Here is a 12,112-nt window from a genome sequence, read left to right as displayed (position 1 = left end):
AGCATAAAAAACCACTGGGTGACCTTGGGCACATTCTCTCAGCCTCAGAGGATGGCAATGGCAAACCCTCTCTAAAGAAACTTGCCAGGAAAACCCTATGATAAGTTTGTCTTAGAGTCACCATAAATCAAAAAGTGACTTGGAGGCACACAACAACTCTCCATGAAGTTGTTGCGAAACACAGGCCATGACATGTTGAACATATATAAGGAGCTACACAGAATCTATCCCTTTACAAAAAGCACTTATTCACTACTTTTCAACTTAAATTCCAATTAAACAAATAAGGACTGTACACAAATGTTGTGATTTGATCCTAATGGTGTAACTGCACAGCAGACCTTGGGGAAAAATTTAACCAGAATTCCTAGAATCCCCCAGCCGGTATGGCTATTGACCAAACTGGCTCAAGATTTCTGGTAGGCAGCTGTAGCCCAAACAAGAAACGTTTTCAAGCTCTTATGAATTCCAAGGTGGGGAAGACAGGTCTGGTGAAAGCTTGGGGTGGGGGAAGAAAATGAGCAAGTTGGGAACATTTGGAGTTGAAATCAGTGGGCATAGTACTCTCTTCCCATCACGAACACCTAAAGAAGCATAGATATGGAGGAATACATGTGAAGGCACCAGAGACTTAGAGCTAAGATTTGAAAAACAAATATTTACAGATAGGATAAAGACCACCACCATTGTGATTTTTAAAAAGATTACAACTATCTTGGGGGTGGGGAGGTACACAATAGAGCAGAATTACTGCAGAGCTTTAAAAAAAGGAGCAGTAAACACTGAGGTCTTTGGGGCAGCCTTTTGGAGCCTGAACAATGTGGTTGAGGAAATGGTAGGAGGACTGGACTTTGGTCTCTCTTAACTAAGCCCCACAGTTATTCATTTCCAAACTTAAACCCATCTGCAGCATTTCAAAGAATAACACATTTTATACTGCTGAATAACTTATTAATGTACTTTTGCCCCTTTCAAGTATGGGACAAAGGAATTGGCTCAGGTTTATACTTCGGCTCTGAGGTGACTGTGCAGAATAGAAGGAGATGTTTCCCTTGCTTGCAGTAATTTCTTCTTTTTTTTCATCTCTTTATAAATTTTATTATTATTAAAATTTACAAATCAGATTTTTGCTCCCCAAGTGTACAATTATTTCATCAGTACTTCCTACTTTCAAGTAAGCGGCACTAACTAAAACAAAATGACTTTCAATTCTGTTTGTATAAATAAACCTCTACCTATATACAAACTCTCCTGTCTGTCAAACTGGTCGTTTTGATATTATTTATATAATATTGCATTCATTCTGACACCGATACCAAACTGAGTATTTAAATAATCAAAATTTCCTGCTGTTATCTATTAAATTCTTAATGCCTGCTCTAACTTAAGACAAAACCAAAGATATAAATTATCAAATACATTACCAATATTCTCAAACATATTATCAAATTATTAAATTAACAGGTTATCACATACACAAAACTCTTGAAAGATTAATATATGAATGAATGAACATGTACCAGTAATCAATCCATGTCTAAGTAAGCAAGTCAGTTTATCCATTTCTGCTAAATCATATATTTTAAGCAGCTAGTCATGTAGAGAAGGTATGCTTGAATTTTTCCATTTCTGTGAGAGTGTGAATCTGGCCATTGTCACCATGTACAAATCTAGTCTACCTGCAGTCCTTTCCATGGTGAACCATGTTCTAATGTTTCCCATTCAGTCCTTTATCCTCCAACTTTAAAAAGCAACCATGGTTCAGTGGTAGAAAATATGCTCCATGTGAAAAAATGTCCAAAGTTCTATCTCCATCATCATCTAGGCTAGGAAGAGCTAGGAAAGAATTCTGCCTGAATCCATAAAGAACTGTTGCCAGTCAATGTCTCCTGCATTGGATGGCCCAATGTCTGAATGGATTGTGTGGCAGATGATGGAAGTGGATACTTCTACAATACTGGCTTCTGCACTGACTACAGACCCCTTCTTAATGAAAGAAGTCACAGTTATCATGTAATCACCACAACTGATCCTCTGCATATTCATAGCAGCCCCATGAACAGTCAAAGTTGAGGCAGAAAAGCATTTCAGAGATTTAATCAAAACTTGGTCCAGCTAAAAAGCCCATTGTCTGTCAGTCGCAGGAGACAGTTCCCCATCATTCTGCTTCCAGCAACTTCACACTCAGTGCATCCTTTCGTTTTCCGAAGTCAGCTTCTCCACTTCCTTCATGAATCGAAGGCACAGCTCATCCTGCCATGGTAAAGCTACGCACTGGACAGCCACAGGGAGTCCCACAGCTCCTTTCACTGCCTGTAAGGACAGAACACAGGAAGAGAAATGGGGACTTTTTGGTTTAGTTTGGGTACCAAGTCCCCAAGAAAGGTTGCTGACAGTATTTATGAAACAACACTTGCCAACAGGACATAGGACATACCTTCACAAAGATCTTGTCCCATATATCATTATAGTGCCCTTTGTGGCTCTTCAGTTCCTCCTCATCTTCCTTTGTTACTGTTGTGACAGGGACCACTCCAGCAGGGAAATCCAAGTAGTTATACAACAGAGTGTAAATGGCTCCCACTGTAGTGACAAAGCCCAATAGATTACTACTACTTTTTGGTACAGTTGAGGTGCCTAGTTAAACTTTTTATGACAGCTTATGATGCTTAGTAATAATTGTTATATCATGTTTGAGGAGGGAATAGCTTTATAATCCCAGTCTCTTCATATTTGCATTCTATTCTATATAATTCTATATAAAATTCTATATTTTCTATATCCAATGTATTAAAATACTGACAGGTGGGATGGAGGATTTCTGCAAGCTATTAATTGTGGGCCACTTCATATGTGAAAGTCTCAGTGTAAGTGGCCTTTAAGAAGATGCTGAGGCACCAGTGGAGGGGTACCAGACCCAAGAGCTACTAAAGTAAGGGTCGGAAACTATCAGGAGACCTAGGAGGGCAGCACCCTGAAAATACTCCCGTAATGGCCCCTGGGTCCAAAGGAGCCCCTTTTTAAACATGAAATGACTTGTATGGAAAACACCTCCCTGTTGGGAGCACTTGGGACAAAGAATTTCTTTTTAAAAAATGAGGGTGCTTCAGGTGTGACCTTTCCTACCCTCAAAATAAAGAGACAAAGACCACAAAGCCCAAGACACTTGAAACCTATAAACCCAAAAGATACCAAACAAAAAGGAGCCTCAGGCCTGTTACAGACAGCCAAAATAAAGCTGCTTCGAGTCACAGTGGAGGTATGGTGTTTCAATGATGCATGCGTCCTAAGAGCCCAGAAGTCACACCAAAGCCACGCTCCAGCTGGAGCATGGCTTTGTTGTGGCTTCTGGACTCTTAGGACGCATGCATCATTGAAACACCATACCTCCACTGTGACTCGAAGCAGCTTTATTTTGGCTGTCTGTAACAGGCCTCAGTTCCTTGAGCCCAGACCTGACAGTCCCTCTGTGGTGGAAATATTCCCTGTTGAAATAAAAAACTATAGAAAGATGGAGTCACCTTTGTCAGCCAGAGAGATGGTTTTTGAAATAAAGGCTTGGAGTTTAGAAAAACTAGAGCAAAGGAATAATGAGTGCATCTTGACCTGGATGGAAGCTGGCACCAGTAAAAAGACATAACATAAACTACTGAGATAAGGACACATAGTTGACATTCAGAAGCAAGGTTAGGAGGAAGGTTACAGGAGGGGGTAAGGAGTGATGATGCAGTTTTAATGTATGCATGTATTTCTGTTCTGATTGTAAGAATTCTGTATGTTTAAATTGTAATTAGCCAATCAGGTGTATTGAAGAAGCTTCTTTGTATTGATTGCCAAAGTGTGGGATCAGTGTGGAAGTATAAGGCACTTGCTCAGTTGTACTGGGGGTAGTTAATCTACTGATCTCCAAGTGCCAATAAATTGTTTTACTTTTTGTGTGGTGGCAAACCTTTCCCTTCTGTGGTATTTTGTTTTAAATAGCTAGAAGTTAGGTGCTGGTGGAGAGTTGGAGGAGAGCATTGGTCTATTGTGAGTATAAATTATGGTTGTGATATTTTGTTTCATTCTGTCTGGTTGTGGTGGAGGCTCCAGTAAAGACTGTTGAGCTGCAGTAAAGAGTAAAACGTGGGTATATAACATGTGGAATTTGTCTGTATGTAGTGTCTGAGATTTGTGGGTTTTGCAATCTGTCCAGTGTGTACTTTTAAATCCTAATCCTATAGTGTTTGCGCCTGTTGAAATTGTGCTTGTGGTCTTTTGTTGTTTTGTGTCTAAGGATGGCTGAGGGAGGTTAAACTCCTTTGGATTACATTAGGAAAGGCATGGGGAAACGTTTGAAAAAGGAGCGATTAATCTTTTTGTGTAAAGATGTTTGGAGTCAGATTTTGCCAAATTGGCCGAGAGAGGGTGGTATAGATATTGACATTGTCTTGCAGTTGTATTCTAAAACATTGGAGCCAGAAAGAGGGTTACTCAATGATTATTTGTATATTTTCTATTGGTATAAGACTGTTGGAAAAAGCCCACCTGGGTTGAATAATTGCAGAGAATTGGTGTTTAAAAAGGATGAGAGATTAACTAGTATTAAAGAAGCTGTGTTCAAGGTTCAGATTGATTTGGCCCAAATTGTGGAAGAGATAGAAAAGATAGAGATAGACTCTGTAGAGAGAGGTGCAAATCAGGGAAGAAGGCCCCCACATGACAAGAAAAGAGGGTTTTGAATTAGCTTTGTGTGTTAGACAGTGGCCAGGAGCAACCCAGAGGTAGAAACTTGTTGTTTGGGGAAATTGAAATTGTTTAAATTATAAAAATGGGAAATTGCCTTTGTGTATATTGTAGATAAATTTTGGAAAATTGGTGTTTTAACTTGAGGTTTTCATGATTTTAAATGATCAGTGCCTTTGGGAAAGTTCTGCCCTAAATTTGAATGCATACCCATTTAAAGCCAAAGGAAAATCTAAATTGAATATTAAGCCTGTGCCTTCCCAGAGACATTGCAAATTCTTTTGTCGGTGAAAGTTTTAAGAAGATGGGCAGAAAGAAGTGCTTTATAGTGGTGTTGTTATGGCATAGTAATAATAAAATAGTGAGTTTTAAGCTTAGCCAGTAAGCTTCAGCTGTGGTCTGATTTTGTGAACTGGACTGTGGTTAGAAGTTATCTAAGAGTGGAGAAAATTGTGAGAAAGATAAAAGAAAGTGTTTGAAGGTATGAGGATGTGAAAATGATGGTGTGTGAAAGGAGAAAGCTTATGGAGCGAGTTTATAATGGTTTGGAAAATGGTTGGAAAATGTTTACAGAGGAAAGTATAAACAAGGTTTGAATTGAAATTGATGGCTCAAGAATGTTGCAGAAGGTTTGAGTATGTTTAAGTGGCTGAGAAAGATTTAGAAATGAGTTTGGTGCAGATGGACAAGCTAGAGTGAGTTAGAGAGAGAAAGGGGGGTTAGGGAAAGCCCATGGTTTGCATTTTAAAACTTTTCCTTTGGCTAAAGCTAAAGCAACAGTAGAAGCTATGTTGGAAAGAAAACCTGGAATGGAGGTTCGTGTTGCCAATCTGGTGACTTTCACACCAACATGGGTACTTTTCAGAGCTTTTGGTGTGATTTTGGTGATTGGTTTTAATAGTAATTTTGAAAGTTAAATATTTGGTGAGTTTTGGCCAAACGTTTGGGGAATTATCTTCGAGGCTTGTTGGCTACACTGTTTGTGAGAGTTTTTTTTCCTGGCTGTGGCTAAAGGAGATGGAGCAGCACAGCGTTGTAAGTTGTAAGTTCAAAGCTTGTTTTTTTAAAAAAAAATTCTCTTCCCCTCTGGCTGAGATTTTTGTAGACTATTTTTAAAGGCAAAGGATTTTTTTCCCCTTAAGTTCATAGAATAGATGTTGTGCTTTAGACTTAGATGAAAAAATAGTAAATGTCTTGTTAAGGGTGATCTATGAAGATGCTTGTTAAAAGAGATTGCATTAAGATGGTTTGTTTTTCTTTGAGCGGGAAGTGTGTGTGTTTGTAGAGAGAGTTCATATTACATGAATAGCAGCCAGCCAGACTGGATTCTATCTGACCAGAGAATGCAAGCTTGTTTTTGATATTTTTAAATTTACAGGCAAGCAGCTTTTTGCTCAATGTTTTGTTTTTATTTTCTGGCCTCAAGATGCTCTCATGGGTTTTTAAAATGAAGTTTAAGTTGTGCCTTTGGGAATTTATATATGTTTTTTTAAATGCAATTGTTTTTCATTGTGCTTTTTGGATTTTAAATTATAAACCTGCAATCTTCTGATTGGCAATCCAGCTAAATTATTTTTCCAATTAAAGTTGATAAGATTAGTGTGTTAGGCCTGAATTCTTTTGAAGCCTGGGGAAAAGTTAGGATGTTTTGGTTTTGTAAGGCTACAACTGTGCTAGGCTGAAACAGCTGTTGCAATCATGAGCATTCGCCATGCAAAGTTTTGCTTTTGCCTGGTTAGAATTGGTTTATTTTTTGAGTTTTAAGTTGTGATCCATGAGTTTCCTGGCCTATTCCCTGGCCTATTGAATTTTCGCTTTTCCTGAATATTGTGTGCTTGTTTTGTACTTATTTCAACTGCTAATTTTTGAGGCCATAGCTTTTGTATTTTTGAGCTCAAAGATGCCTGCAAAGTCTTGCCAATGTCATGTTGTGCACCGCCCTGATTTGTAGAAGGGCGGTATATAAATAAAACTTTTATTTATTATTTATTATTATGTTAAATTGGCTTGTTTTAAATCATTTTTTGTTCCTGGTTTTAATTTTTAATTTTGCTCTTGAATATTTTGATTTGTTTTGATTCTTGCTTATTGATTGCAATAATTGTTTTTTTGTTTTAAATTTCTGGCCTAAAGTTTTTGAAATGATTTTTTGTTATAACAGATGCTGAGAACTATTTTTATATTTTTAAGTTTTGAGAATGGCCCATCCAAGAGGTTTTTGTATATTGTTTTAGCTTGAATTTTTATTTTTATTTTTTATAATATCTAAATGTATTTTTGAAAGCACCCGAAGTTTCTTTTTGTGATTTTGGAACCCAGAGATCCAGAATATAATTGTTATATTCTGGTTAATTAGTGATTGTCAATTTGATTTACACTCATTGAAATTTATAATTTTTGTTATTTTGAAAAAATAACATGGCGAGCCAGTTGATCCTATGTTGAATTATTATGTGGTTCTGGAATGGAATAAGGAACGATATGAAAGTATTAAAGAAATTGGTATTCTACAATATTGTAGCAAGAGAAAATTTGGCAACATTTTACTAATTTAAATTCTGGTTTCCACTGCCAGACGTAATCAAAATTAATCACGTTAAACTCAAGCCAGCATGTGTGAAATTGTATCCTAATTCCAAGCTAGAATATATCATTTTGGCCTGAGAGGAGTGACTAAAAAAAGAGCATGAACTGATTTTTTGAGTCCTGAGTAAAAAGCAAAGAAGTCACTCTATCATAGTTTTGTTTTTTCCTGTTCCCTGTTCTGTTGTCAAACTGTTGTGGATTCAAATGAGATAAAGCTGTGAGTACATTAGGTCAGAGTTAAAGTTTCATATTCAGTATGTACATGTAAATGCAGTCTGTAAAATTAAGGTTACATATGTATTAAAAAAAAAGCATTCAAAAGGTCCAAAGATGCAGGCATAGATAAAAACCTAAAGCATAAAGAGCTCAGAATGACCCAAGAATGATCCAGGGGATCTGTTGTTAGTTAGAGTTAGCAGTGAGACATAAATTCTAGAAGAGAAATATCTTAGCAAAGCCTATAAGAGGGGAGTTAATGAAATGTGGCTAAAGTATACCTTTAATGTATTCATAACATTCTAATAACTTGTCAATTAGTATTTTTCAGTTTTTTGCTTTTCCTTTGCCTGGGAAAAGGGGGGGGGCACAGACAAGAGGAACGAAGTTTAAGCCCCACTTACAACCGGAAGCTGAGTGGGCTCTACTTCGCCATCAATCAAGAAAAGCTAGGCTGCACCTTTCCAGGACTTCAGGTACTCTACGCCAGCTCCTCTGAAAGAAAGATTTCAAATGCTCTCTATCACCCCTTTTCTCTTTTATGATTTCCTATATGTCTGTTATAAGTGATGCACAAAAATAATAAAAAGAATACACATACAGGTGCATGTCCCATTTTCACACCCCGGAAGCTGAAATGGGCACCACCTTGGACTTCAATCAAGTTTGAGCTGAAGCTCCATCAAAATATTATTTTTTTCAGAGACATTGCCTCTTTTTCTTGTCTATATTCCTTGTTTGTGTTCTCTATTTATGTTTCTGTTTGTTGTCTGAGGTTTTTATAAGTAATTAATGCTAAAAGTGATAAAGTTCAATCATACATATTCTCAAATCAAATCACATCCCAAAACATAAGCCTACATATACATGCACATATGTTCCTGACATAAGCAATAACATATGATTTTCACAATAAAGTTAATAAAGCAACCCTATTGAAAAGAAGAAATAAGCTCATCAAGCTCCACGATCAAAGACATAATTGTGTTTGTCGTCAGGATTCCTATTGTTAACTGTGGAATTGGCATAAAATTCAAGTCAAGCATGGTAAGTTTTTTCTCAGGACGCTCTTTGAAAGGAGGGAGACTTTTATACATCTGGAGATAGTCTTAAAGTGTGAAGGCCAGATCTATTCTGATTAAATGGCATTACACAACAAGAGCTATTCCATAGTGATCTCCCTGAGGAAACGTGAGATGGAAGATGCCCCTGGAGTGGAGGAACATCTGAAACATGCGGCACCCTGGGCATTCCTATTCTGTTATGAGAGTAGTCCAGAGAAGCATAGTAACAGTTGCTTGGCAAGAGTCTGTAACCAGGCTAAAAATTATAGTTTCTCAATGACATGTGATTCTGACAGCAGATACAATATTCTTTATAGTGGAGTTTTCCTATTGAATCATGAAACAAATACACAATACATCACTATTAGAAGATTAGCTTGGTGGCAAGAGTAAACTCCAGAGAATCAGATCCAACAAAAGTGCCAAAGGGTTAAAAGCAATGAGAATATGTGTGCTATACACTGTCTTTCTGAAATTGGACCGACTGGAAGATGTTATTGCCTGGTGATGGTAAGAATATTAATATTTTGGTAACTGCTAGACAGGTTTGTTTTGTTCTGAGTTTAGAGTGTCATATAAACATAGTTAATAGTTGATAGTATCATGCAATATGAATATTGATGAAACATCAAAAGGGGGGAATGTGGTGGAAATATTCCTTGTTGAAATAAAAAACTATAGAAAGATGGAGTCACCTTTGTCAGCCAGAGAGATGGTTTTTGAAATAAAGGCTTGGAGTTTAGAAAAACTAGAGCAAAGGAATAATGAGTGCATCTTGACCTGGATGGAAGCTGGCACCAGTAAAAAGACATAACATAAACTACTGAGATAAGGACATTCAGAAGCAAGGTTAGGAGGAAAGCTACTGAATTCCTACAGGAGGGGGTAAGGAGTGATGATGCAGTTTTAATGTATGCATGTATTTCTGTTCTGATTGTAAGAATTCTGTATGTTTAAATTGTAATTAGCCAATCAGGTGTATTGAAGAAGCTTCTTTGTCTTGAATAATATAAAAAGAGCCATTTTGTCTTGTTCGGGGTCTCAGCTTTTGGAACTTGAATTCCACTGAGTTCATTGTTTTCCTTTGTCGACAATTGGAAATAAACTTATGGATTTTCAATTACTAGGTCCTCTTGCCAATCCTATTGCTCTGCCAATCCTAGAAATTTAAGTTTCCTGAAATTTCTGTTACATATTTGGCGAGCCAGCCAGGAGCCAAGGCAAGCAGGAATTGGCAAAGAGTGGGAGAAATTAACTCTTTCCTGGCTGCACATGTTTCTACTATGGGTAGATTCTTATCAAGGCCCTGCGCGCACTTCAATACCTTTAATTGAAGAGGGCTAAAGATAAGGATTGGCTCAAGTGGTAGGAACAGAGTCTAGCCAAGGAGACCACTTAGTAATTTGAAAATTCACTGGGGGAAAAAGGAAAGGGGAAAAAACAGAAAAAGAACAAATCATCTCTTCAGGAACAGGTAAAGTATAAAATATAGGGAAAAGTGAACTAAAAAGGGAGCCTCGTTGACCGGTCCAAATCTTTGGATGCGAGTGGGAGAAACGACCCCCTCCCTGTGTTAGCTGAGCCAGTAGCAAAGGTTCTGCCCAGAGAAGCCTTCTTGCCAAAACTCAGGAACCGGGCCCCTAGAGAACATAAGCAAGGAACTGGGAACTGAAAGGAGGTAGATTGTGGTGTAAGTATTGATTGCCAAAGTGTGGGATCAGTGTGGAAGTATAAGGCACTTGCTCAGTTGTACTGGGGGTAGTTAATCTACTGATCTCCAAGTGCCAATAAATTGTTTTACTTTTTGTGTGGTGGCAAACCTTTCCCTTCTGTGGTATTTTGTTTTAAATAGCTAGAAGTTAGGTGCTGGTGGAGAGTTGGAGGAGAGCATTGGTCTATTGTGAGTATAAATTATGGTTGTGATATTTTGTTTCATTCTGTCTGGTTGTGGTGGAGGCTCCAGTAAAGACTGTTGAGCTGCAGTAAAGAGTAAAACGTGGGTATATAACATGTGGAATTTGTCTGTATGTAGTGTCTGAGATTTGTGGGTTTTGCAATCTGTCCAGTGTGTACTTTTAAATCCTAATCCTATAGTGTTTGCGCCTGTTGAAATTGTGCTTGTGGTCTTTTGTTGTTTTGTGTCTAAGGATGGCTGAGGGAGGTTAAACTCCTTTGGATTACATTAGGAAAGGCATGGGGAAACGTTTGAAAAAGGAGCGATTAATCTTTTTGTGTAAAGATGTTTGGAGTCAGATTTTGCCAAATTGGCCGAGAGAGGGTGGTATAGATATTGACATTGTCTTGCAGTTGTATTCTAAAACATTGGAGCCAGAAAGAGGGTTACTCAATGATTATTTGTATATTTTCTATTGGTATAAGACTGTTGGAAAAAGCCCACCTGGGTTGAATAATTGCAGAGAATTGGTGTTTAAAAAGGATGAGAGATTAACTAGTATTAAAGAAGCTGTGTTCAAGGTTCAGATTGATTTGGCCCAAATTGTGGAAGAGATAGAAAAGATAGAGATAGACTCTGTAGAGAGAGGTGCAAATCAGGGAAGAAGGCCCCCACATGACAAGAAAAGAGGGTTTTGAATTAGCTTTGTGTGTTAGACAGTGGCCAGGAGCAACCCAGAGGTAGAAACTTGTTGTTTGGGGAAATTGAAATTGTTTAAATTATAAAAATTGGAAATTGCCTTTGTGTATATTGTAGATAAATTTTGGAAAATTGGTGTTTTAACTTGAGGTTTTCATGATTTTAAATGATCAGTGCCTTTGGGAAAGTTCTGCCCTAAATTTGAATGCATACCCATTTAAAGCCAAAGGAAAGTGTTTTCTCTATGAATCTCTGTTCTCCAGCACTACACTGTGGTCATCATCCAGCAGAATTTCTGTGGAGGACCTAGTGATTCGTAGAGAGAACATATTAATCAAATCTGCAAATACTTAAAGCCACAAATGAGGAGTGCTGACTGCATGTCTCTTATGTTTATTATCACTGTCATAGTGGCTGTTTGCATGGTGGAGACAGCTACCATGTCTTCTCTGTTTAGTAGGCACTCCATATGACAGCCGTAACATTTGAAAAGCCTTCCCATGGGGTGAGCACCATGCAGATGCCCATGCAGTGTTGTAGTCCTCCACACACACGCCCCGCAAGCCTGCTGCTACTGTTCAGTAGGAGCAAAACAAACAAAAAACCAAAAATTTCCTTGAAGTTAAACAGGAAGGGCCACTCGGTTTTCAAGCACAGTTGTCCACCCTACTCTCCAGGAGGTACAATTTTTGTTTGACAACAGGACACATATTCCCTTCACACCTTGTTTGTAAGGGAAGGTGCCATTTAAAAAAATGCAGCACAGTGCTGAATTTCAATGACAAATTCACTAGTGGGCAGAACTTCCTAGAAGCTTACAGAACTACTGTTGTGCTTAAAAACAATATACATGTTCCCTGTGTACCTTGTTTGTTTAGTATGATGTGGATTTAATTTTTTTATGATTTCTGCCACTGAAGTACTAAAT

The 12,112-nt window shown here is 37.9% G+C and overlaps 1 protein-coding gene across 1 annotated transcript in view; it reads right to left on the bottom strand.

The window, feature by feature from the left end:
• Window positions 1-236: 236 nt before the first annotated feature.
• Window positions 237-12,112, bottom strand: part of LOC149316237 (fatty-acid amide hydrolase 1-like) — a 38,469-nt gene continuing 26,593 nt past the window's right edge. The window contains exons 14-15 of the mRNA XM_089515071.1: window positions 2,438-2,583; window positions 237-2,313 (exon numbers count right to left, since the gene is read on the bottom strand). Of these exons, the coding sequence (XP_089371197.1) occupies window positions 2,185-2,313; window positions 2,438-2,583 (275 nt within the window). The 3' untranslated portion in view covers window positions 237-2,184. The remainder of the gene's footprint in view (window positions 2,314-2,437; window positions 2,584-12,112) is intronic.

The sequence above is a fragment of the Sceloporus occidentalis genome, unplaced genomic scaffold, assembly GCF_023333645.1.
Source record: "Sceloporus occidentalis isolate IW3139 unplaced genomic scaffold, rSceOcc1.0.p SCAF_3, whole genome shotgun sequence".
NCBI lineage: Eukaryota > Metazoa > Chordata > Lepidosauria > Squamata > Phrynosomatidae > Sceloporus > Sceloporus occidentalis.
The sequence above is the reverse complement of the archived record's forward strand: the minus strand, read 5'-3'. Positions and strand labels throughout refer to the sequence as shown.